Raw genomic sequence first — 27,956 nt, forward strand, 5'->3', positions numbered from 1 at the left:
CTTTTAGTGCTAAAATGGCGTCCTGGTTTGAAAATTAATTTCACTTGCGTGCTTGAAATTATTCCTTAATTTCACGCGTCACTTATTGATTACCCATACTTATGACATATTATTATTATTATTATTATTATTATTATTATTATTTTTGTATCTTCAAATGTATGTACTGGATATTTTTAATTCATTTTACAATAACTTAAAATAAAAGTCAATACTACGTTGCAGGGCGGGTTACAGTACAGTCTGGATAACACGCACAGTAAATTTACGGTACAATTTAACGATTTTTTTATAATCAAGTAAACGAAGCACATTAGGAAATACGAGAACCCCAAAATGCATATTAAAATTAAATTATTATTATAAATTGTTCTAGCTTAGGCCTAATTACTTTTGAGCAGGGATATTCTATGGGACACGACTTTTTATTTCCTTATTTTCTCTGCTACCACAAGTCCTGGGACACAACGTCATAAATTAACGATAATAGTAAATTCAAAGCAAATTACGAATCATGAACGATAATCGTTCATTTAGAGGAGAGATCATGTTGAACAGGAATTGCGGAGCGTATTTTGTACTGGGTTTGGGGGGGGGGGCAAGCAAACGCCGGAGACGCCAACTTGTAGGCGGTTCTGGAGAAATTTCCGCCTGAAAATTTTGAAATCTTGAAGGTCGGAAGTACTACTAAAATGACAGATGTTCTACTTATTATTTTTTACTTTTTTATGCAGTTAGAAAATCTTTGAGTTAAAAGAGTGCATGGCCGCGCACTGAGATATGGTTTTTTTGAACATATCTTGTTTAACCTCTTAAACAAAAATCTTGTTATTCCTCCGTAAATTCAACATGCGTTTTAATGGGCTGGACATCAAGCAAGTTATCCAACCGAGGTTTGATTTGTTAAGGGAACAAAACAGCTTGAGGGATTAGGGATCCCTCTGCGGGTGCTGCGACACCATGGAGGCGCTTTCTGAAAGACGACGGTGGCAGCTACCAGGACACCATTCTAAAACATGTTTGTGACAGGGTTGGTTCCTCGTATAAGGGAATTTAAGATCTACGACGCTAATGTACGTTTTTAAACTCTTTCCTTGTTATTCCAGATCGCTAAACTTCAACGAACAATTCGAAGCATCCAGGAGTTAAGCGGAGATGACACTAGGAAGTCGTGAGAGCAGAGCTGGCGCAATGGTAATTGCACAGGATCCCGTTACCCGAAGCTTCCATACGTATTGAACCATGGAGTCAACCGTGTCCTGCGGGTATCTTTCTATTTTTAGAACTACTATATTTTGACGTATGTGACTGAGAACATACGTGAAGTGGCTTACATACATCACATACGTGTGTGACGTAATAAATGGCTGACTATTGGTCTCTTATCATTGGCTATTGTGAAAACACTCACTAAAGCCCCGCTTGAAGGTGTTTCTAAAAATAAAAAGATACGGGAAAGGGTTGACTTAGAGTGTTAATATGGAAGATGGAGGCTCCGGGTAATGGGCCCCTGTCGGGCAAAAGTAACCTACACACTATTCGCAGAGTAGAGCATGAAGTTCCTGGTGTTGCGGCCTGTCCTATGTGGTGTATCATGGTAGGGAGAGTAAATTCTCGATGATATAAGCTAAATCAAGCTATTCTAAAATCCGAAGGTTAATTAAAGATATGATGACGATGGCTCGCTTCCCGCCAATGTACCCAGGGTTCGATTCCCAGACTAGGTGTCATGTGTGTGTTGATCGAATTTGTCGCTGTTTTGTGGCTTTCTTTCTTCCGTCGATGTAGATATCCGTGATCTATAATATCAGAAAAAAAAAGTTATCGTTAATGTTCCTCACGTAGCTTTTTCGTCGGAAGTTAGGCAGGAAATCCTTGCGTGATAATAACGACAGTGCATGCGACGAGACTGAATTATAAATACTCTTGTTTTTAGGCCATTTTAACTTGATCAAAAACAATAATTGAAAGCAAACTGCGGTGATAAACATTATAAAGCATTTTAAATTGACGTTTCGTATCGTATAACATACATCATCATGTACGGGAAACAGCCTTGTTGAATTGCACTGTGAACCCATTGGGAGACTCATTTTCATTATTGTGTGCGCGGAGCAAGAACTCAAATTACAAGAAAACAATATACCAGGAGCTGAGCTTCCTAAACCACCAGAATATTGTACAATGATGGCTCGCTTGCCAAGGTGCAAAATTGTCCCGAAAACGAAAAGATTTGATTAAAAGGTCAGTGAGTTTGAGGTACATGCGACGTTTACTTACTAAATTATAAAGATAGTTAATCGTTATCGTACAAGAGTATACGAAAGTCTTTTTACTTTGCAGATCAAACTGGCTCTTTCCCAAAACACTCCCACAAAGCAATTCAATAAGACTCTCGACCCTGTCTCCCGCGCGACCTCAAAGTGGCCAATTAATTGTCCCGCCATATATACTGACTACTAGGATCTAAATTGTGGAAATGGAGCATTTTCGAGATTGTACGAGAAGAGACGTTACATGTTACCTCCGGGGAATGAAATGAAGAATCACTTCGAAATATTTGGCAAAGCATTGGAATTACAGTATTTTTGTATAATTTACTGAAAATTACAATTCAAAAAACCTTAAGTAACTCTGTCTTACCTCTTCATTTTTGGCCAGCAATGAAGAGCAAAAATGAAGAACCCCTTTGGGAAAGAATGAAAAAATTACACTGGGAATTACTACAGGATCAGGTTGAATTGTCATCAAATAATTCTCTCAAAGCATTTTCTCAGTCGAATTTTGACGTCACGGTGGCCACGTTGGTGAAAAGAACAGTAATAAAAAAGTCTTCTGGGAATTTGACCCAGTTATTATGCTCCAATTATTGTAGTTCTTTCTCTTGTTTGGCACCAACATGGTCGTCTTGTCACGTGAATGCAATCAAAGAATAAAGTGCGACGCAATTGCACGGTCACGGGGTTCGAATACGTACATACAATACATACTAAATTGACTACTTCCCAGAGGGGCTTTCAGGTCCATTGGCCGTGTTTTCACGAACGGTTTCTCAGGTCGCTTAGCGAGTGGCAACGGAAAATTCCGTGAAAACAGTTCCTTTTCCAACTCGCTTAAAGTTAAGCGAGTCGGCAAATTTCTATAGAATTCTCCTTAACTTTAAGCCACCAAATTATTGGCAATTTTTTTCTTCTGATTACCAGAGTCGTAATCCTAACTTTCACGCGGGGCTTTTTAAAGAGCAAGGTTGTATCTACGCATTTAACTTGTACAAGAGAATCTAAGAAAGTGCCACTGTTCTTTTAAACTTGAAAATTGTGAAAAACTGACCTATTTCAGTATACCCTGCGAGCATTTGGTTTCTCCTACGCTTCCCGAGAGAGAAACCACTGCGAGAAAGCGTTAGTTTTTTGAGGGAGCCGCCGTCCAGCGCCAAGGATGATTAAATTAAATTTGAACTGGTAAAACGAGTTAGTAAACTTGTTTTGGAGCTTGCGTGTGTGTTCAGCTACGTAACGGCTGCGTTTGGGCGAGCCTACTGTGTAATAATCATAGTGTCATATTATTCCCGCGAAATAAGACGAAGTGACGTCAAATGAATCACGTGGGATGTGACGTACTTCGCACATGCTCCATGGAAAATCAAACGGTTACTCGCAGTGGTTTCTCTCCCGGGAAGCGTAGGAGAAACCAACTGCTCGCAGGGTAATTTCAGTATAAAGACCGTTTTTAAGAGCGATTTTCTAAATCTTGTCACGGCCTTCCACATTTTCACGCGCGGTAAATGGAAGATGTACCTTTTCTTGAGCAGAAATCGTTTTAATGCAAAGAATTGGTGAACGAGAACCACTGTGCTTTTCGGTTTCAAAACTACTAATGAAACAATTTTGAAAAATGGCGCATCTCGAGGGAGCGAGCTATTTAAGCAATAGAGAACGTTTTGCGTGTTCCCATAGCATCATCTAAACACGAGGGGGAGTTGGGAGAATTCGATACACTTATGCAAACCCGATACGCATTCGAGGGTTTGCATCAGTGTCGAGAATTCTCCAAGGAGTCAACACCTGGTATGTAATTATAAGTCATACCTGAGTGGAGTTCAGAATGACATGAACGTACAGAAACGCAGTGTGTACTGGTGTCAAGAGACCAAATAACCACGTGATACCCAACAGGGGCATCAACACCAAGCACGCTCTGATCCCCAATCTGCAACAAAAAATGTGTTTACATAAACTTGCACTGGAGCTTTCCAAAAGACAGAAGTTTAAGATGTTAACTATCTCACCTGGCTTGTTCCATCTGCCTGTGCGATGTATGTTGCATTGATACCATTTCCTTTATCACTCGCACGACAATTACCGTGTTCGCCTAAAACAATAGAGTAACAATCAACTTAACGAACATTTGTCAAAGGAAAAGACAGGAGATGAAGAAGGCCGAACTCAGTCGAAGGCAACCCAAGGGCTTCTTTTACTTACGCGGCAGGGATGTGGGCCGCTCCAATCTCGATTAAGGTGATGTTACATGAACCAATTTCACACGCAACATTGTTGTTAAATTTGTCTGGTGTAACATAACGCACAGGGTGATTCTTAATGTAACATGTTGTTGCCCGAATTTTGTTGGAGTTAGCGCGTGTAACACCCCCGCCATTGACTTTTAACGCGACATCGTCCCAGAATACACCACGGAGAACCGAAATAAGTCACGTCGACAGTCACTTCAACAGTGTCCCCCACATTTCTTGCTCGGGATTTATCGAGCAGAAGCCTGGGCTCAAATATTGAAAGCTGATTAAACCTTGGAAGGCAAGGGCTGGGATTCGAACCCCTTTGAAGGCGCTTGGTTCGAGAGGTATCTTGTGTCAAAGAAATGTTTATTTACAATAACAGATCATAAACTTATTGTTTGGCATTTTATGTTTCGTTTCGGGTTTTATCAGACTGAATGGCTACACCCGAGCGTGCAGACGTTTAAACAATTAAACGTCCTTCTTGTGAAATTTTAGCCAGAAAATTATTAGTAACGATTACTAACCGTAAAATACTAAACATTCGCTAAAAAAACCACACACGGACGTCGCACAGGCGCATTGCTATCGCTGGTGTCACTCCTTCTGTGCAGTGACTTTAAAGGCCCACCTTCAACCGACAGGCTTTTCGACTGTTTGTTTTTGTTATGGAAATTCGCATTGCTTATCGAAACGATCTGATAGGATGAATTCAGCTGCGAAAATTGTTCCACGGCACGCAATGCCTGTAAGGTAAACGTGGTTCCTTAGCTACCGAACGTTTTGATGTAACCTCTTTTCCAAGGAGATAGATAAAAGACACCGGAGTTTTAAATATTAGGGACATTTAGCTTCGTGTTTTCAAAGTCGACCGCAAACTTCAAACCGCGGTTAGCCGTTAGCGATTTGCCGTTTGCCGTTTGCTGCAGGGACAAAAATAGACTTGAGCATAAGGTTCAGCATTTGGCGGGAAAAAACGCGCTATGTTGGATTATTGTTTTACTTTACATGTTTTAATTCAACCGAGCAAGCGTCTTCAAGGAGGCGCAAATGATCAGCAAAAATGTGTTCACTCAAGAGTTAAAAAAACAAAACATAACTTATTGGTTGAAACGTGAGTTCCTACAGAATTTTAAGGTGAAAAACTCTGTGGCAGGAGCCCATGAGTAGGAGCTTGCCTATCTCATACACGCCATTATGAGTCAACCTGTGTATCTTTCTATTTTGAGAACGCCAAGAATTCCTCGGCTCTGCACACACTGTTTTAAAAGGCCAATCAGATAAAGTCGCTGTCTAACGAAGACAAATAAAGCAGTAACACTGTATTTAAATCTTGCAAATTGATGTAAATTTATGTAAATGCGAGTCTCCTGCTCAAGGGTTCGTTCTAAAAATAGAAAGATACGCTCAAAAGTTGACTCAAAGATCTACTGCATATGGAGGCTCCTACTAATGGGCTCCTGTCTGCGGTAAATCACTTGCCGCAAGAAGGGTATACAGTCGTTAGAACTTGAACCGCAAAGTGCAAACTCGACCGCAAGGCAATGTCACGTGACACAAAATACGCGATGCCAAATGTCTCTATTACGACAGCGGCAACTTCAACGATAACTCCTTTTCAAAATCCACGCTAACTTACCAATATCTTAAGGATTTCGTGATAATGCCATCTCGTTAACGTAACACGTGAGTAAAGTATGCCATAAGTGACTTGTTACGGACCGATTTGAAGAAGTCTGTTTTGCAGCTGTTATTGGGGGGTCGCGCAACGCTCGCCCCACCCTTTTTTTATTTTTTCTCTTTTCTTCAAGGGGAGCGCTGCGTGAACAAAACCCAAAAGCGGTTGCGAAGGAGACTAGATTTAAAGTAAACATAAATAATGCACGATTCACCATTGTGTGCTTACGTTTTCGTCTCTGAAATCTTAAATTAGGTCATTTCAGGTGGTTGTTAAAGGGGCAGTGTCACGCTATTTTAGTCAAACTTCAAAACACTAAAAGACGTCCTTGCATCAATAAAAACCGATAAATAATGCTGTAGTTTTGTTGCCAATGACCACTGAAGTTCACTGAAGCTATTTTTTTGTTGTTTGCATCCACGGATGATGAGGATGGAAACGGAATGAAACTTGAAAAAACTGGCCAGTCTTTTCAAGTTTGGAGACACCAGAAATTAAATACGAATAGCTCTTTGTGCCATAATTAAACATATTTCATATCTTGTCAGTGGGTTGTCAGAAATGCTGTACGAGTGAGCTTAAGTAGTAATTTAGATTTTTACCCATTTTTGACCTAAAAACAGCAAAGTTGGCATGACAGTGCCCCTTTAAGCATGCAAAGTAAGGCAAAGAAATGCACTAACATGCGTGCCATACTTGTAGCACGACTATCCGTAACCAATGATATTCTTGTTTAATGGCGTTGCCGTTGCTGCAGCGGCTGTTGATGTTAAAACTACTTATTGATTCCGAAACTCACTTACAAGCTCAACCAACGCAACAAACGTCGCAAATATCCAAAGGGCGCCGCTACGAGAGGAAAGCCAGCAGCTTGGTGTTTGAAAACACAAACAAACAAACAAAGAAACAAATAAACCAAACATGGGTTATTTAGTTTTGAACTCCTTCCTGTGAATCGTTGAAGATTGTTCGTCTATTTTTCTAAAAAGGTCTCTGAAGTAATCCGGCATTGGAATAGCTTAACACGTTAATAACGAAAGTCCGTGATTGGTTAGACAGACAAAATGTCATTACAATGGGGTGATTCTCCAGCCATTTTAAACACATCCTCCGACAAAATTAAATAATCTGGCTTTCTCTGTTTCTACCAAAGTACTTTCGTAAATCAGTAATCGGTTCTACTTTGCCAAAAGTTCCAGCAATGAGTCTCTAAAGCTTCGCGCAGTGTGCCGTTCGCATGCAAAAAAATTAAAGAAAAATCGGCTTGTGTAGTTCAAATGACACACCTGCAGAGCCACGTTGGTCATAGCGAAACTGCGATACGAGACAGTTAATTAAGTTAACTTCACCTTAATTAAAGTTGTTAGAAAAGTAAGCAAACAGCGAATTTCTCGTACAAAAACATTATTGACCAGCAATATTTGCTATCTCATGAGACTGGTTACTCTTGGTCTATGGACAGGTGCAATGAAGCGATTTTGACAGAGAGTTCATCGCAGTTGGAAATGATCAACTTATGCAGCTGATTAAGAATTCTGAGAAACAATAAAGGCTTCAACGACTGATCAAACCTCGAATTTTTTCAAGTGGCCGTCAGCCATGCCTGATTTCGCTGCAATGATTTCTCAGTCATCAATCACTTTACTCCGCAAATCAATATACAGGATATACAGGACATGCCATTTATATTCTATAGGAGAAGAAAAGTAGTTCCTTATCAGTTAAAACAAACAAAACACTTTCTTAAGGCAAGAGCTTGGTGGCAAAAATGATGAGCTTACTGTTCGTCGCTGACAAAACTCTCCATTCCGTTTTTTCCAGTCGCGATGCCCAAAGATATGCTGACAAAAACTGCAGGTATCCCTGAAATGGAGAGAAGTGTGATATTAGTACACCCTTGTCGTTTCTGCTATAAGTTTCGACATAGCTTCAGTGCTGTTGACCACCAACAACAAGAGGCATAGAGCGCTTGGTATTTCGTAGCAGTAATCTAACCTCAAGATCTAGATGTGTAGGCACAAGCCGTTAGACATGCATGTCAGTGGTTTTGTACGGGGCAGAAACAAAGCAAAAAACAAATCCACATAGAAAGAAATTAGACGTATGTGACCATCGATGTCTCGGGAGGATCTTCCGAGTAAAGTGTCAATGTAGAAATCTGGAGCAGGACCCAGTAGGACGAACTTTGCACTCAAGTGAGAGAGACAAGATGATGACGTACATAGTTCGGATGTGCAAAACAAGCACGTCCTCCGGGAAGACGAGAGGGAAAAGAGGGACTAAGATGAAGCGAGGAATTGAAGATACCATCTGGGACGAGACCATGGAGGCGACTAAAGCCAAATAGCAGAGGATGCTTTATGGGATTGAAACGTGGACCCTGACCAAGATGCTGGGGGACATTGTCAATGGATGCTACACTAGAATGCTGCGAACGGCCCTGAACGTACATAAGCAACAACAAATGACTAATCAGGAACCCTACGGGAGTCTCCCAAGAGTCTGTGAAACAATCCGTATGAGAAGACTAAGACGAGCTGGTCATTGTGCTCCTCACAGTGAAGAAACCACAGGTACCCCAGGCTCGATATATTATGCAAGAGTAGAAATATATCGTCAGTAGATCACAGACGATAGAAGGAATTAAGGGCCGCCAAACTCTGAAAACGTTTGCTTCGAGAGCCATCGAATGAGGCTTTATTCACAACCCGCGTTAACCAAACCGTTGGAAGATCCTTTAGCGACCCGCAATAAGACTCACGATTGAGCACCCAAGCTGTTCCCATTGAAAGCAAGCAAATGTTTGCAGAGTTTGGTGGCTCTTAATTCCTTCTCAGTGTACAAGCGGCTCGAATGAAGAAGACGAATAGCTAGCGGAGGTATCGTTCGTGATCTACGTGGAATGTAGCGAATTTTTTTTTCTTTCGATGATTCCGGAGGCTTCGTCTCGGTGCCCAACCTTGGGAAAGAATACTGATAGAGGGAAAAGAAGAGGAACCAAAAACCACCTAAATCGCTCTTAATAAACCCAGAAATCATACCAGAGACAAAAACACACAAGACTGAAGCAAGGTAAGCTATTTTTGTCTTTTAAATCGTGAATATTTTTTTGAATTTTGACAAAAACCGTTTTCCCCATACAAATCCTTATATTTCTACTCTTGGATAATGTAGTACAGTACAGCGGATACTCGTGTATCGAGCTTGGGCTACCTGTGAAGAAACGGCTTCGATTTTAAAGTGCTGTTTTGAAACCGCAACTTGGTCACCCAAATCGAGGTAGACCAAGAACTGCATACATTGACACAATCAAGACTGACACTGGATTGGAGAATATTAAAGAAATAAGAGACGCCATGTTCGATCAGTCCATTTGGAACTAAGATTTTGTCTGTCTGTCTGTCAGTCAGTCAGTCAGTCAGTCAGCGACTGAGCGAGCGAGCGAGCGAGCGAGCAAGCAAGTAATGGAGGAAAATGTGTGCCCGACTCAGCGTATGTTAATATTGGATTTTATTATATGGCTCTGTCTCACGAGGACTGGAAACTACAAAATTCACGAATTTGATTGGCCAAAATCGATATTGACCGCGGTCTAGATTTCCCATCTGGACCGGCATCTAGACGGGTAATGTTTTGCGGTGAAAAGATGCAAACTAAAATTAAAATATATTGATTAATATTTTCTTCTACCAATATTTATTTATGGAAGTGCCAAACAGCATGATGACAAAAGAGAGGATGACGAGCAAACTTTGACAGAATTAAGTTCAGCTCATCGCCACTCATCGCCGTTCGCAAGCAAAATGTCAGTTAGTACAAACCAGTTACATTAAACGAATTAAATTGTTCTTGTTTGGCCATATAATAAACATCTTATTAACCGTGCTAGGTCGGTCTGTATGGGAGAATCTTGACCTCGGTCGCTGGTACAGACCTCACTGCGTTCGGTCTGTATTGGCGACCTCGGTCAAGATTCTCCCATACAGACCTCCCGCTCGGTTAATAAGAACTAAAAGAACATAATAATGATGATCATTATGAAAAATTTTATTATCGATGTAGACTCGAGGATACTCGAAAAAATCTGAGTGCTTCTTTGCAGGAGTCGAATCTATACCCACAACCTTCCGATTACTAGTTCGGATTCTCTACCACCGAGCTACAAGAGACCGTGGGAGCCAAGCAATTAAAGCATCCGAACTCGTAACCGGAAAGTCGTAGGTTAGCCTCTGCAAAGGAGTACTCGGATTTTTTCCGAATATTCCCGAGTCAACATCGCCGGACAAGTAAATCTGTCATTTCATTCACTGAAGTTAACATGGAACATACAGTCGAACCTGTATATAACGGCCCTGTATTAAGCGCCCATCCTTTATTAAGCGGCCAGTTTTCAAAGTCCCGATTTTTCGCTGATACAACCGCTGTATTGGTTACCTGTATTAGGTGGGCACCTCTATTAAGCGGCCGCGGCCACCCTGTGGCAGTCCCATGTTTGTCTTCCTTTGTTATTTTTACCTGTATTAAGCGGCCTCCCCTGAACGGAAACTAAGCCGTATGTCATTTTATGTGGTGTTTTATTGTGTTTAAAATGCAATCCATCATCACTATGAAGAAAACTCATTTGCAAAGCTACTGTAAACTGACAATCGGCTCTTTAGTGTCGCTAACGCTTCTCAGATGTCCGCAATGTGCTTAAGTACAGTACAAAATCAAAAACGCAAAAAATAATCGTTTTGAAGATATGCTTCACTCTTCAGCTAGAAATTCCTCTTCAATTAGCTAGTTCTTTAGCCATGTGATGGAGAATCAATCGCCTTCAAATCTACACTCGCAAGGGATTTCCAGGCCATAACCTCCACCTAACTCGCTTGCCCTTTACCGTAACTTTCCCTTTGTTTGTAGGCCGTTTCCAAAATTTGGTTAGCCACAATGCCATCAACTTAGGTGCATGTCCAATCACTTCATAATCGTCCATAATTTAATTAGGGTGAGAATATGGTTTCGAAGCGGTTTTGCCACGTCCAGATCTCGTAACTCTCGGTGTAACACTAGATTTCCGTAATTTTGGGCGAACAATTGCCACAGTATTCGAGTCTCCCTTATTTTGCGGCTCTCGCTTCAATGCGTACATCTCATCGACTTTTGGCTCCCATATACTGAAGTATGCATGGTACCCACGGATATAAAAGTAGACGTGAAGAAGTTTCTTTGTCATATTTTAGCTGTAGAAAGAACTTTCCAAGTGAGCCACATCAGATTATGAGTCAACAGTGGGGTGTTTTACAAAACGTCCGCCGATAATTTGCTCGCAAAGTTGACAGTTAACGACTTGCTCTGCAAATAAAAGTTTCGAGTGCTGAAGCGCCAGACTTACATGTCCGACTTTTTTAAGACTTCGTATTTCCTACCCTATTACTACTTTAACTTGAACAGTTTTGTTTTCTATTGCGCTACTTTTAATTAGAAACATTTCCGTTATTTATACACATTGAACAACTATGAAATGACGGAATTAGATATTTTATTGTGAACTTAGTCATAGAAATGCAGTACAATAACTGTATACTTTAATGTTACTTTTATTATGCCGTTAAGTTACAAGTTGGCACTGAACTTTGTTTAAAGTCAGTAGATCGCTTGAAAGAGTGTTGATTGTTCTATTGTTTCCTTCCATGAAGTGTATTTGTTAGACCACGCCCAGTGAGTATTTTTAGTGATCCTGTATTAAGCGGCCAGTTTCTCAAGTCCCGAGGGTGGCCGTTATATACAGGATCGACTGTATCTCTCAGTACAATGATTATGGTCATAATGCTTAGATTCATTGTTTGAATTGTCTGTGTTATCTTATGATATGGAATGTCATTATTGCTGCGAGCCACAAAGCGAGCAGCAACACTAATCTTGACGGTCTCCCTGTGTGCTCTATATGCCAGGAAAAATCTCGATTTCTCGATTGTCTGTCTGTCTGTCTGTCTATCCTGATAATTTTGACGTCATTCTGTGACCCTCCAGCGAGAAAAAAATTGCGTCCGCAGTCGAGGAAGAAAAAATGAATTTTGGTCGAAGTTACGGAAAAATTACATTGTGGGCTTCTTTGGAGCCTAGCGAAGGCATCTGGCTGGTTTTTATCGCAAAACATCGCAATCGTAACCGATATTCATGTGAAAAATTGTAAAGTTCTGACTCTGTTGCTTAAACATCGATCATTAGTATTCCACGTGACTTGTCTATAACTTCGGCCGTTCACTTGTTTTCCACTCTTAAAATTACCTAATTTTGCGTAGAATACCTTTTAGAATGATTTTAGCTAGAATGATACTTTTTGATTGGGAGGCATATTGTGACAAAAAAATCATCACTTCTGGCGACGCGCCAGGGGCACCCAACGACCAATTTGTTGTAAAATGTATTATTATACCCCAGTTAATGAAAATAAGTGTTATTAAAGCATTTTCAGGTGTTTTTCAGTGTTGCTGGGAAAGCATTATCTGTTCCTTTATCCCAGGAAGACACACAAGAAATTTCCCAGCCAGGTAGATAAGGTTTCAGAGTTTCTACAGCCAGCCAGGGTTGAAATGCCAGAAAAAGTCAGTAATTCCCAGCCAAAACCTCTATCAATAATAAATTTCCCAGCCAGCTCATCGGAACACCTGTATTTTGCCAGCCAGCAAGATTCCTCTGGAGCAGATAAAGTGCCCCTGACGCGTAAGTTACGATATCGCTTTTGCCTGCATGCCTTTAATCACGTCTCTAAAAAATAATCATAAAATATTCGCAGAAGGTCGATTTCTCTAAAATTTCAAAGGGTGATTGCTGAAGAGTGCACCTTTGCTATCAATTGAAACATCTCTGTTTTGCAAGAGAATAATGCGACCTTTGAATTTTGTTCGTGTGTGACGTGATGTTTTTCTTTGTCCTTGTTATGCAAATTTTTACAGGGAAATGAAATTACAAAAAAATTCTACCGATCGAAACTCAAAGAACGTTAAATCTCTATTTTGAGCATTTATTTGAACATAAAAGAAGCAACAGTTAGCCGGAAATAATATTTTAAGTCAATACTTATAATACTTACTCATAATTCAGTTATAAGACATCTTTTATGCAGTTGAGTCAATAAAAACATTGTTGTCTTAAATCATTGAATTGTTTCAATGTATTAAATACAACTGCAATCTTTAAAAGTTGTGCAAATATTCCTCAATACTTCCACATCTCATTTGCATCACTTCACTTGCAAATGCAACAACTTAACAAATCGACGTGGTCAAAATGTTGTTGACTCAGGAGACGCAGCCGAGTGAGTCCACAACAAATTTTGACCACTGTGACGACGAATATCGTTGTCGATAAGAATACAGACAACGCTGAACCATTTTCGATTTGTTTTTTGCCACAATATTCAACGCCAAAGAAAATTGTTATCAGTTCGAAGCGTGACCAAAATCATGACACGAAGAAAGAGCAAAGCGTTATCTATAACTTTCTCGCAATATGATTGGTTTATTTCCCAGAATGGGCGTTCCTGATTGGCTATTACATTGCGTGACAAATTGACGCGAGCATGACGCTTACAGCGCTGTCTAGACTCTTATCGACATCGGAAAATTAGCCAATCAGATTGCGAGATTACAAGCAATTGTGGTAAAATGGAACTGTATGATACGTTGCAGGAGCTACGAAATCGATACAGTTTGATTTTAACCATTATGGGCTTACCCCATGACAAGAGATGATACACGAGCATTTTATGGCTAACGTTGTAGACCTTAACAGTGAACAAGTAAAGATGAATTCCATCCACCAGCATCCAGCATAAGGCTGCCATAAAAAAGTACTGCATTAAAGCTGCTGCCGCCACACAGGCGCCCTGTAAAATATAATTGAGAAGCCGGTCATTGGTGCGATTGACTGCATGAACAGATGCACTAGGATCCGTAACCTCCCTTCCAAGACATGAGGGACCTGTAGAGTGGAGTATGAGTTGATGCACAAAGAAAAAAAATAGCGCAATCCAAAGCTAGTGCGCATGTGCAGAACAGAGAATTCCTATTCGTGATAGCGTTTGTGCTCCAATCTGGAGTTTGCTATTATAACCAGGGGCCCGTTTCTCCAACGTCCCGAAATCTTTTTGGACCAGAAAAGGCATTTACAAAACTGCTATCCAATTCTTTTGACAAGATGGCCTTTTGACATGTTTTCAAAATAACGAAAAGCAAAATGGCTATGAAGTTTGGTGACTCTCCGTTCATAAAGTACATAGGGAGTTATGCCACTCGAAAAAGGCCCGAAAAGTTTCGGGACTTTCGACGGGTCCTAGGTCATACCATAACGCCGAGTCTTTGCGACCAGTGTTTGGTTTCTTTGATGATGGTTATGAACAAATCAGTTTTATTAATACATGCAGTACAGGGCCTACGCTTCATACCCCTGACGAACTAACTGGCCCGTTTTCTGGGGCCTTAGTGTGAGTTTCGGCCCTTGTGCAGGCCCTTGTTTCGGCCCTTGTGCAGGGATGGCGCAGTGGTGAGAGCACTCCCTTCCCACCAATGTGGCCTGGGTTCGATTCCCTGACTCGGCGTCACATGTGGGTTGAGTTTGTTGGTTCTCTTCTCTGCACCGAGAGGTTTTCTCCGGGTAATCCGGTTTCCCCTGTCCTTAAAAAACCAATATTTGACTTGATTTGTGTTAATTGTTAATTTCAGTTTACAGTGTCCCCAACTAGGGCTCCAGCGCTGGAATGAGTAGACACTTAAATAAAGTTCCTTTCCTTTCCTTTCGTTTTCTCACTTCAATTTATGGCTCGGTTGCGAAACAGTGGCAAAGCAAGAGCACGCACCAATTAGTCATCCTAAACCATTTTCGAACAGTTGTGACTAAAATTGATATGCCACAGTCATGTGTGATACTTTATGACAAATAAATAACACAACGGTCATTCCATGCACCCCCTTGGCACTCGTTTCGAGAATTAGGCAATTACATGACTTTTGGAGGTCATATAGTTTATTTGTGGCCCGAGTAGCATCATTTGCTCCCGAGAGGAGCCAGGGTGCAAATGACGCTACGAGGGACATGAATGAACTATATGCCCGACAAAAGTCATGTGATTAATCATTATTATCAATACATCTTATTCCAAAATGGCCGCGATATTAGTATTCTTTTTATTCCATGCAAATTGGCCCTTATGACCTCGTAAAAACGTAAAATTCACTAGAATATTTAACCATGGACGAGGCCATAAGGGCCAATTTGCATGGAAACAAGAGAATACTAAAATGGCGGCCATTTTGGAATAAGGTGTATACACAAGGCCAAATCGCACAAATTCATTTAATAAGGAAAAATGTTGAACAGAGATGTAGCATGAATCTATGGTATGGAAATTTGTTGCTATAATACGATCAGCTACATAAGAGCAAAAATTACAATTTCGCGCTAAGTTTGGCATTGAAAGGGTATCCTCGGGATCTCATTGGCCGAGCGACGTTGTTTGACATCTTTGCATGCGCAGTTGATCAGAATCAGGGGGGCAAACGCATTTCAGCCCGGGCATTTCCTGTTTGGCCCGCAAAATGGCGCGTTTTACAGAGGGCAGTTTGTCATTCGGCCTGGCGTATTGATAATAGTGGTTAGTTATTAATGACCGTCGAGGGTGACATTTTACATACACACAGCAGCTTCACCTCAACAACCTAACGCAATATTACCTAGTTGTAAAGTTTCACACCTGACTATGGCGTATCAATTCGATCTAGTAACTACTAAGCGCGCTCGCCTCACATCCTACGTGATTAGACAGTCTGTTTTTCCTTTCGTTCGCCTCGTCTTTCTCTCATCCATTTTTCTCATTCATTCGGGTTTTACTAACCTTATTGGCCGTGGCATTAATTCCAACAAGAAACGTGATTTGTCCTGTCAATAGAGAGGACATCAAGCTCACACGAATCTGGAATAAAGGCAAACTCCTCTCTCTAGAGAAAAGTAAACAAAAAGAACATGAACTCGCACATCAATTATTCGTTAATTATGAAATGGAGGTGGGCGGCCGGGCCACTACTGTAAATGTTCTATTAGAGCCCCTTCTTCCTCCTCACACCCCCCCCCCCCCCCCCACCCTTATTCTCGGACTCGTTTTTACACTTCACTTTCTTTTGTTACCACCGTCCGTGGTATCGCCGTTATTACGCATGACGCAAAAAATACATGCCTTAGTAGATTCCTTTGTCCTTTTGATTGCCCCTCAACATTTGTACCCAGATCATTTGCATAACGGCACATGTTACATATACATTCATATTTAAGTGACCACTCCCAACAGGGGCTTCTTTGGGCAAATGATACATATAATGATGCAACAGAGCAAAAACTGTTTTAAGAATCAAGTGCAGCCGAGAAGTTGAACCAGGGATCAAATTCAATAAAGGGTCAGAACTCATAAGCTCTGGATCTCGAAGCAACCACCCTAATCACTGGGCCACAGTCCCTCCTTCGAAAATACTTTGAGTAGCTTCTAGTCTCAAACAAACTCGACCAATTGTCTCTTTTCCCTATAAAAGGAGAAAAATCTTAATACTACTACTACGTTTTTAAAGCTTTCTGATCTTGAAAATAGGGAGCTTACGAGTCGACGACGTTCGCACGACGGCGCCGTTGGGTCACCTCATGGTACCGCGTCACCGTCCTGTAGAATTTGTACTTTTGTAAGATTTTCACACAGGAACTATGGAACGTTCGATTCGGAAGAGAAAACAAACGATGAATGCAAGGCTCAGTTTCGTTTCTACAGGCCTAAGGAGGACATTTATAAACTTGCTGAACAGCTTCAGATGCCTGACGAGATGACCACTTCTTATGCATGTGTCTCAAGTGCTATGCATGAAGATTTGGCTTTAAATTTCGCTAGCGCTTATATTTTTAGTTGAACTATTCGCCATGGTGCAGTAGAAGGTCGTTACTTGAATAACATGCCCCTAAATGTGATACTTGACGACCTGGCAAAAACACCTGGGGCATCAAGAGAAAATTTGACAACTAACCTCGTTTCTATTTTCAATGTCGTCAACTTTCGCGCGACTCCGGCAAGTGCTCATAGAGGCATGCGTAGCAGACATGTCACGCAACGTAACGGCGCCGTCGTGCAAAGGTCGTCGATTCGTAAGGTCCTTAATAAAATGATACAATCGTGCAAATGGCCCTTTACTATTACGTCTTTTTGACCTATGCCTATATAGATTGGTTGCATATCACAAACACAACTCCACGCAGAAACTCTTAAGATGATATATTTTATATATTTTTGTGACGTACGTTAGCACCCAGTGGCTGATTATAGTGATGACAGATCCCAGGATAGACAATCCCAAGCCTACATACGTGAGGATCTCCAATAGGTTCCTGTCCGTTTGAGACTGTTAAAAATTGTGAAAATTCATTAATAATTCATGAAGAACAGCTGAGGACAACACAATTCAGATCACATAACATTTAATGGTACAGATAAGAATGAACATCTCATCGTCATCGACCCTATTAGCTAAGGCTGATCGAAACATGTTTTACACTGCTCTAATGGCATGCAAGTACCGTAACCCAAACAACTCACACGGGTGTTATTTTTCTCGGTTTGTCTTTTATGGTTTTTTCTAACACATAAAACATACATAAAAAATATACATTGTATATATTGGAAGTTGCTGTTGGTATTTATAAAACAAAAGTATAAACTTTAGCCTATTTGAACTCTATAAATACAAACGGTGCTCAATTTTAAAAAAACTTTTGTCATTCAGACCGTGCTTATCTTGTAGTGCTGGTCTCGCTTCTCTCGTCTCATACACGACATGATGTTTTATGAAATTATTTGATTATTATGGAAACGATTACAGATTTATGTGCACTTACCAGGTTAGGATCAACATTTGTGAGGTCCATAAGCACTGCAAAATGTGTTAAATGGTTGCAAACACACGCTGTTTCTGAGCTGCCGGGTGTAAAATTGACGTAACAACCGTCCCCTGACCATCTTAATGAATAGAGAAATATTAGTTTATCCATTGAACAGTTTGTAAAATGAATCTTCAATTGGTGTCGAAAGTAATTTCGAGTTTGTTTTGGTTTTGCAGTGCTGCGCACGGTGATAAGCTCAAAATTCCCGGGCGGCCGTCTGAGCCAACCAAGGAAACTATTCGGAGTTTCCCGCGCGTTTCCCGCGCTGTGCGTCATGATTGGCTCGATTTTATTTATAGGACGCCTCCCTTGGGAGATTCAGCACGTCCACTGCTGTAAAAGCCAATCAAAACAAAGCTATCTCAGCATCAAAGGAAATATGATACTTTTCGCGGGAATAACCTGTTCCTAAAAAACAAATAATAAAATAAAATAAAACTAAAACTAAAAATTCGGAAAAGGGTTAAATCAAAGGAATTAGTGGAGATAGAGACCCCCTTGATGAGCTCCTGTCCACGCGCGCGAAGGACCAAGGGTAAGAAATATGGTAACTCATCTGTTCCAGAAAATTTGGTTTTGGTCCCTGTACGACCATACGTCCACTCCTCCATGTATGACAATGTGACCGGAATCACGTGACCATATCGCGGGCTCAAGTTTAGAGCTTAACCAGGCGGCTATATTCCAGCTAGTTTACGTAAATCATTTTATGATCAATTGACACCTGTCAAAACAAGGCATCGGCTGAGTAGTAACACGTGACCATGTCGAGGGCTCAAGTTTAGAGCTCATCGAGGTCAGCTGTTGACCACTGACCAGGTACTGGATTTCGATTGGATCGCAGGCTCAAGCCAGGTTAACTTATTATAAGAATAAATAAGCCGGAAGCTCCGCTTTTAGGCTTGGCTAAATCTATATATTACACAAATATTGTTTAAAGTGTCTTTTACAGATTTTTCTTCATTTACTCAATTGAAAGATCATGGTTTTCTGAGATGAAAACAATGAAAAAAATTCCATACCGATTCTCCTGCCATGCGGCCTTTAGAATGAAAAATCAACGTTTTCGCTTCCGGGGAAGAAGGGATACAAAACCGCGTTAGTAAGGAGACTGGTGCTAGCACAACTGTGACGACAACTGACGGCTGTCTGTGCCGTATTGCATAATCATCTTTGTTTGTCCACCCAAATTTTTGAGTAATCATTGTTTTTGTTTTCTATTGGGACCAAGCCCCAAGAGAAGCTGGAAACAATGCTTATGCAAGATTTGGGTAGACAAACAAAGAGTATTATGGTATTTTCCGCTTCGGGCAATTGACATTCCCAGTCTCCTTACGAGCGCGGTTTTGTATCCAGAAAGTGAAGGCTGGAAATCAGTATGGAATTTTTTGGGTTTTTTTAAATCTCAAAAACGATGATGTTTCGATTGAGTAAATTAAGAAAAATCTGCCATATACATTTTAAGTTTTCTTACTTGCATTCTGAGATATTCCAGGACACACACTCTCTATCATTTCCTGCGGGCTAAAGTCAAGTAAACAATCTTGGAACTTGTGCAACTATCCATCCCATTAAAAGCAATGAAAACTCTGCTCTGACGAAAGCTATAAGATTAAACTTAGTTAAATTCTCAAATAGACACAATAGGCGCGTCTTCGATGCTACGGACGAAGAAAAAATAATGACAAAAATTTGATCACACCATCGTATTTCTTCCAATTTGAATATGTCAAATTTACTTTTTTACGACAAAATCAGTTAAACTGCAATCAGAGCTAGGCGAGCGATCAGTATCACAGATCATGAGTTTAGGATGATGCATTTTTTTACGAAAGGTTGAGATCCATTGATTTATTAGCCAATCATACTAAAAGGCCTTTTAACCGGACTGAACAGATTTAGCAAATAAATTGCATGTTGCATCTGTTTAGTAATAGATCCCGCATGACGTCAAAATGTGGCAAGAACAAAAACGTGGCATGCGAAGCGGTGTCACAATTTGGCGTCTTCTGTGATTGTTTTATGATGACGCCAGCTATGCGTCTGTCCTCTAATGGATCATATGTGAGAACGCAAAATGCAAAATGCGTCTATTATGTTATCTCTGATACCTTGAAGTTCTTAAAGACCAAGGTGACACTTTTTAGCAATTCTGCTTTTGAAGGAGGAAATAGTGAAGCTGACATTATATTGGTGTTAATCATCCTGTAAAAGAAAACAAAAACATAATGAAGTGAAGATAACGAGACAAGACTAAAAGTGACATTAACATCAGACTTCAGCAAACCGATCGAGGGAAGAAACAAATTATAGTCTATTGGGATTCCCCTGACACTTCGTTGGGAAGTAATTTTTTTATGATTTTCTTGGCTTTACGTTTTGACAACAAGGAAATTAAATGTGTATTTATAAGGCGTGAAGAATTTGAACAGGACACAAAACACATAAAATGTACGTGACCACCCCCTCCTCCCACCCTACCCAACATGTACCTGTAGTTTTTCAGGCTTTCAACACTTTACAAGGTGGGGGAGAGGGGAACTGCTCTTGAGTTTTAAAATGTGTAATCTCTTTTCGAAGTAATTTTGAAATCATGGATAACCGCGGGTTTTAAATGACCGTCCAAAGGAATTTTGTCCACGTAGTATTTTTCGTATCCTGATGGCGTACAACAAAACAGTCATGCCGATATGTAGGGGAATACTTTGGATTTTCCTTAGTTTGCGTTTAACAAAAAAAGAGCGAATTATTCCCCCACACTTCGGCTCTGTTCTTTCACCATTCAAAATCACCTTTTTCTTGGCATTCCAGGCGCACCTTAACCACCACAAATACATTCAGAGTTTCGCAGAGTACGAGATTTCGTTATTGTGCCGAGAGCTGGCGAAAAAAGAAGGTTCAACGTTTGTTTATCCTTGTTGCAGCTCTTCTCCGAAATAATTTGAATGTTGAATACGAATTGAAAGCTGACCATTCACCACGAAAGCGAAGTTGAACGAAACAGAAGACAAGGCCTGTTCCGTTCAACAAGTGGCCAGTGGCTGAACGACGTAAAATGACCGTTTTCCAGTCTCAAAAGATCATGATAACACAGTCTCTCGGCTTGGAAATTTTTTGATCATCAAATGTTTTAAAACGTTAAGACGTGTGCCTTGATTTTGAGCTTAATTTAACCAAGGGGGACTTACCGGTGATCAAGTAGAATGGCGAGGGCATACCTGTTTTTGTTCGTGTTCTTTGCAGTTGTAAACAGTCTGTGTAGTTTTTTATATCTCACTCCCATAACTACCGAGCCTGAATAAGGAAAACGAAAGAATCTAAAAGTAACTAGTTTGTTCATCAGTATAATTGGAGCTGCAATCAATGGAGTTTCCGAGAAATCAATCATTTAATATGTAAGTGGCCAATCACAGTCAATCATATGGTCCGTTCATAAAGCGAAGGAAATTCATCAGCTATTGAAGTGTCTTCGTAAGACACGGCACTTGCAATTTCACAAACCCACGCAGCAGGGATATACAACCAAGACCAGAGTTAATATGTTAAAGTACCCCTGCGACCAAAAAATCAATTTTCATTTTTCTTTGGATTTCAAAACTATGTTAACTAAAACACTAAGCGATCAAAGTTTTAGGCCTTGATTTGAAAAAGACGCCTGTTTATTTTAACTGGAATTTTCCTATTTAATTGTCCGCCAATTCTAACTTTAAGATCTTGAGAGAGCTGGATCGAGGAGAAAATTACGTCAAAGGCTACTAGTTTAAAAATCAACACGATCTCTTCCTCAAATGAAGGATTCTCCTTCATTGTCAGTTTGCCTTAAATGAAGTATTATCCTCCATTTTGATCACTCTCTCCCAGGACTTGTGGTAGCAAATAAAAAGAAAAAAGCTAAAAGCAGCCACTGGACTGGATTTGAAAGCGGAGCACCCACTTTGAAAGAACTGTTTTTATCCACTTAACCACTAAAGATCAACTGACTAGAAGATGTGCCGATTATTTATCAAAACTAATTGGTATATATAAAAAATCACTGCTGAATACTGGTCTAAGTCTAAAGCTTGATTTTAAAAAGGTTAGCTTTCCCTTGAAGTTTGGCAACCGCGAATATTTTTCACTGTGTAAGCTTGCTTCTTAGCCAGCGTTAATACACGTTTACAGTGGAAGACAAATTAGTGACATTGATGGTTAAGTAAAGGGGTTATTCATCTCACATTCCCAAGTTCGCGTTCTGTGAGTCCAGACGTTGGGCTTCTGCTTTTAAAAGAAAAGCATTGTTCATTTCCCATGAACCCTATCAGGCTTTCAGTGTTCAAAATGAACGACAATTATACTGCACTTGGAAGAAAGTGACAATTAAGAATAATCCTTCAATTGAGGGAGAAACTTGGCTGTTAAGAATGCAATGCATGTGTACGACGTAGAATTAATAAGAAGCACGGGAATTTAGAGCTTTCAGACTTTTAAACTCGTGTTTTGTATATATAATGAGCTGCATTCACACCCTGAAATTTTAAGCTAGTGAGCCTTTGAGGACGTCACGTTTCCCTGGACCCAACCCTCTGAAGTTCAATGGGTCAGTTTTGTTACACTCAAAGTAAACGGCCTTTGGATAAAAATCAAAGCTCAAATTTTTTTGCCAGTCAGGTGTTAAGCAAACACACTTTCAGAATCTGAAGATAAAAAGGAAGTGATTTTTTTTATTACAGAGGCACTCTAAGTGCGAATTTTCTTCTTTCAAGCCCGGTAAATCATATCATTATGAAATGATAACTTGTTCTGTTATGACCCAAGAATGCTCGGTGAAAGAACCCCCTAGTGCTCGTGGGCAGGAGTCGAGTTATTGACGTTCGGATGCCCGTCCACTGAGCCGCGGGAGATTTGTGGCAGCTTAGGCCGTTCAACTAGATTCATGTCAAGAACGCCCTTTATAATGCGAACGGTCAAATGATGGTATATTCGAACATGAAGGAGATTGGGTAATTTAACGGACCGTGTTGCTCAGTATGGCCCGCTGCAGGGGCACTCAACGAGCTATTTTCTCAAAATTCATCAAAATATATCATGGCCATGAAATAAATCACAAATTTACTAGCCTTTTTGGAGCAATTTCTCTACCTGCTGGGGATCTGTTCCGCTCTTCCAGCAAAAACAGACCAAAAATTTTGTTTGTAAGCAGCGCCGGGCGGATGTTTTCCAGCCAGCAAGCATAAAAAGACAATTTATTACATCGTACGCCAAAACGAGCGTGGAAAAATGCCTCAGATCTAGCGTTCAGTTGAAGGGTGAGGGGGAGGGGGGGGGGGGGGGGGGGTGTGGTGGGAAGGAAAATAAAAAGGATACATTGACTTCGAATAAATGTCACAAAAATTATTTTTTTCCAGGAGGGGCGCGACCGCGAGGTGATTGAGAACAATTTGCGAGGACAACAACAATCTCATCCCCAGCAACTTCCCATTACTTCTTTTCTACCAAGCAAATACACCCCCCTCCCCCCCGCGGAAGACCTTCGATGGGTGTCCTTGCCGCTGTACAACCTGCTAAATATGAAATTTTGATGCAGTCCTCCGCTCTGTCGATCCGCTGTGTCTTGATGCAACCTTTTTCAGCAAGTTGGTTTTTTATGCCAAATAAACTTGTGAAACTGTTTACATTTTGCAAGCAACTGATTAAAAAACTATAAACAAGATTTATTCGTTTTCAGATTAATTTTTAGGCCTGCTCATGAACGTTCCACTTGAATTTAACTACTTTCCTTTCCCACGCACGCCTTCTTACCTCAGAGATCTAGTAAATATGTTAATAAACTCGTTTTCTTGGTCCGAATTGTAAGTTCGAGAGCCTGGTTTTTTTTTTTCGCGAGCTTCGCGCTTCTAGGCTTTTGATTGTGCTGCCATAATTTTCTGCTTAATTGGTGGAAACTAGCGTGATTTTTGCAGATTTTAAAAAAACAGCACTTCTAGCATAGTCGGTAGATATTGCTAAGCCTGAGACCAGCCGCATTCGCGGTTTAGAAACGGAGAGAGAGCCTCCCTAAGAGGCTGGCATTCTGGCACGAGATGACTGAAGTTGCTATATGGTGACCGGAAGTTGCTTTATGGTTTTGGTCCCAGTACCTCTCATTTGCAAATTTGGAAAATGACGTCAGCTATACTGCCCGATATTTGCAGCTAGAGACCATACCAGAACCAGCAAACATAGTCAGACACCGTTGCGTCAAGACAACGAAACCAAAGTACCGTGAATAGAAGATGAGCTTTTGACACCAAAAACGTTTTGCTGCGCGATCGTGATTCATTTTCTGGTGATTCATTTTGCAAAATGAAAAAAAAATTGAGAAACTGTGGCATAATTTGGAAAACGAGCATAATTTGAGCGTAATTTGGGCAAGAAATGGGCACTGCTAGTAGCATAATATGCTACTCTAACTAACACAATTTATAAAGGCTCACGCGCTAATGAGGTGCAGGGATGTCGCAGTGGTGAGAGCACTGGTCTCCCAACAATGTGGCCCGGGTTGGATTCCCAGACTCGGCGTCATATGTGGGTTGTCTTGAGTTTGCTGGTTCTCTACTCTGCACCGAGAGGTTTTTCTCCGGGTACTCCAGTTTTCCCCTCTCCTCAAAAACTAACATTTGGCTTGATTTGCTTTCATTGTTAATTTCAGTTTACCGTGTCCCCAATTAGTCACAGCGCTAGAACGACTAGACACTTAAATAAAGTTCCTTTCCTTTGCAATAAATCAACGGAAAAACTCGGTCTGTAACTTACAGTGCGGATCTCGAATTCTGTTGGTAACATATGTGTAAGAGTAATAGTATAAACGCGAGTGCCTACGGCTTGTGCAATTTTGAGAAGTTTCAAAACATCACACGAGCACGTAAATCACAAAATGATGCGCAACTTAACACGATTTTTTTGTATTATATACTCCACAATTGAAACTACTCCATCAATGTGCTCCCATAGCAACTTCCGCATTGCACTTTATAACCTAATGCATTTGTCATTGACAAATCAGAAACGTGATATTTTGTTGAGTATATAATAAGGTGGATAGGAAGCTCGTGATCTTAAAGCGTTTAACTCTGGTTCATAACCGGGTTTTTTGAGTTCAAAAATTTCCTTATTTGGATGTAACAGAGCTCACACATTTTTCCGCGCGAGTAGCTTCAATCTCATTTTTGTCCATATTTGGGCATAAAATTGGTGTCCTAAAATCCACAGCTTTGTTCCAAAAAAAAGACTTGCAAATTACACGTTTCAAGGTCATGTGTTTGTGGGTAGATCAGATGGATTAACAACCCGAAGCCATGACATAACTTTCGTAATGTTCCATGTTCGCGTTATAGTTAAATGATCTACCATTTGGATCTAAAAGTAGCTTAAAAAGCTTACCTTTGGTTTCATTGGTGTCGTCAACTGAAATCATAATCCAATCGCCCCCTTTGAATTCCAATCCAAGCCTCTCCTTTCTGAAAATCCGAGTCATGCTTAACTCTTCAAGAAAAAGTTATGGACATCATAAGCGATAAAGTTTCTTTAGAAATACATGTCAAATTTTTTTTCAAGCTCTTATCGCCCAGCCCTACCCTTCCCGACTTCCATAATCTCTCTACTCTCCCCTTCTCTCTCCTTTCTACTATCCAAACCCTTCTCCTTCTCTTCCCCTTTCACTTTCAACCTCTCCGCTGTCTACCCCTTCCCTCTCCCAGTCCATCCCATGCATGGGTCTCCCCTCCCTTCTCCCTTTCATTCATCCTTCGCTATCCGTTCCCCCTCTTAGCTTTATACTTTCTTCCTTGCTTCACTCTCTCCGTACCTCTTCCTTTTGATACTTTCCCGCACTTGTCATTTCATGGCCATCCATGCACCTCTTGGCTTAGATGTACTTTTCACCTACCCTTCTACAATTGCTGTAAAAAGTATGTGAAGCTATAGTAGCTGCTGTAATGTTTCGCTCTGAAGCAGGAGTCGTATCGCATGAAATCGACAAACTTTGCCTATTCAGCTCATTTTTAAAAAAATGACACTCACCAAATTCACTTGTTTGATCGTCGAATGGCATTGACTCATTTAAGCTGGCAGCAGCGACAAAATTTTCGCAAAGATCTGAAGTCATCATTGCATTTTCTTGTCGTTCTATGTCAGTTTCGTCCACAGCAGAAGATCCGTTTAAGGTATCCCTCGTCATATTAAGCATAAATGAAACCCATTTCTGAAGAAAAATAATGTTAAGGCATTCGTGTTCATTGTTCTCTGAACTAAATTTCCGAGAGGTGTTGTAATAGCTGTATTCTTATGATGAGTACAGTACAGAGGTTTAGCAAAGGGACGATCAAAACCGAGGTGACAATGATGTAAAGTGAAAATGTTAATGGTCGAAGAAAGACGCGAATGAGAGATCATATGTTTTCGTCCACCAACTTGGATGCGAAGACTTATAAAAACTATCTGGACAACAGTCAAAAAGTCTTAAACTTTGTATAATGATGCAAACAGGTTAAAATAGACACACAACAGCGACGATGGCTGAGATTATATTAAGTCGTGGAGGGGTGCGGCCCAGTGGTTAGGGCGCTAGTCTTGGGATCAGGAGATTCCGTGTTCAAGACCCGTTCTTACCACTCGTTGAATTTGTTCCTTGTAGTCCCTGGTTCAACTTCTAAGCTGCACTTGTAAAGATCAAAATGGGTTGCTTGCGGCCAGTTGGGATCCTTACCAGTTGTTGTTGTTCTGACCCGGGTTGCTCGAAGCATGGTTAGCCCTAACCAGCGTTAAATACCATGGAAACCTATAGGTTTTGATACCTCTTAACCAACAGTTAGCGCTAACCAAGCTTCCTGTTTGTTTGTTATGTTTCAATGGCCCTGAAAAGCCCCTATGGGGACTGGGTATGTATTGTATTGCCGCGTTTTCGTTGGTGTCGCATTCTACAAGAATCTGCTGTGTAAAGCAGCCAAATCTCAACTAGTTTCTTTGGAAAACGTGAACACACTATGGCAAATTTTAGTTTTCTCCCCAAAATCCAGTTCGTGTATTGATGGTATTCATCTGACGTCACTAAGGCAATGTTGGTGTACAATATCTTTTGGGAATTTGACTCTATTGTTTTGTAAAATTTGTGGGGCCATTTTCTATTGTTTTGTTCACCAACATGGCCGTGTCATCACGTGGATTTAGACCTAGAATAACTGAGCTTGTTTGTAAAAGATGAACGATCAATGAAATGATCACGAATAAGTTTGTACAACGTGAACGTGGCATCGCAGATTCAGAAATGCTTACCACCGAAGTGAATCTATTTAATTACCACCTATAGCTATTACCTTTCTCGCACTTGTGTTTCCTTTGTGAGTCTTGCAAAATTTCGAGACAACTACCTAATAAAAAAACGTTTCGCTAGTTCAATACAAAAGGCTACCCTACTTTGCAGTTGTTCATACCCGCCAGAGGTCATGTTAACATTTGAGCCGGGGATTCGTATGGTCCGGCGTGCAAAAGTTCACCAAAGTTAAGCCCTATCCGGCGGGGTTAATAAGGAGCTTAAGCACGCGCGTTTTTGAGACGTGGACGGCAACCGGAAGTGAGATGTTTTCCCTTTTTAACTTGTCTTAACACAGCAACATTTACATTGTTAAATAACGTTTCTCCATTAGAGATGATTAGTATAAAAATCTGGGAGACACCACTGTCCTCGCACGTGACATTTTCTTTTCCGGTTGCCGTCCGCGTCTCAAAAACGCGCGTGTTTAAGCTCCCTAGTATCTGGATGGGACACCTCAAAACATACGACTTGATGTAAGAAACATA

The 27,956-nt window shown here is 40.6% G+C and overlaps 1 protein-coding gene across 1 annotated transcript; it reads right to left on the reverse strand.

Annotated features, from left to right (window-relative positions):
* Positions 1-685: 685 nt before the first annotated feature.
* On the reverse strand, positions 686-26,337 carry LOC138046658 (latrophilin-like protein LAT-2). Its single transcript, XM_068893261.1, has 15 exons — positions 26,181-26,337; positions 25,542-25,643; positions 21,362-21,437; positions 20,255-20,348; positions 19,618-19,667; positions 18,099-18,219; positions 17,505-17,605; positions 16,066-16,168; positions 13,911-14,061; positions 7,973-8,054; positions 6,995-7,061; positions 4,289-4,371; positions 4,089-4,209; positions 2,644-2,687; positions 686-1,799 (listed from the first exon to the last, which is right to left on the reverse strand). The coding sequence occupies exons 1-15, from the start codon at positions 26,335-26,337 to the stop codon at positions 1,721-1,723; spliced, it is 1,431 nt and encodes a 476-aa protein (XP_068749362.1). The 3' UTR covers positions 686-1,720.
* Positions 26,338-27,956: the final 1,619 nt, after the last annotated feature.

The sequence above is a fragment of the Montipora capricornis genome, chromosome 4 (assembly GCF_036669925.1).
Source record: "Montipora capricornis isolate CH-2021 chromosome 4, ASM3666992v2, whole genome shotgun sequence".
Classification (NCBI taxonomy): domain Eukaryota; kingdom Metazoa; phylum Cnidaria; class Anthozoa; order Scleractinia; family Acroporidae; genus Montipora; species Montipora capricornis.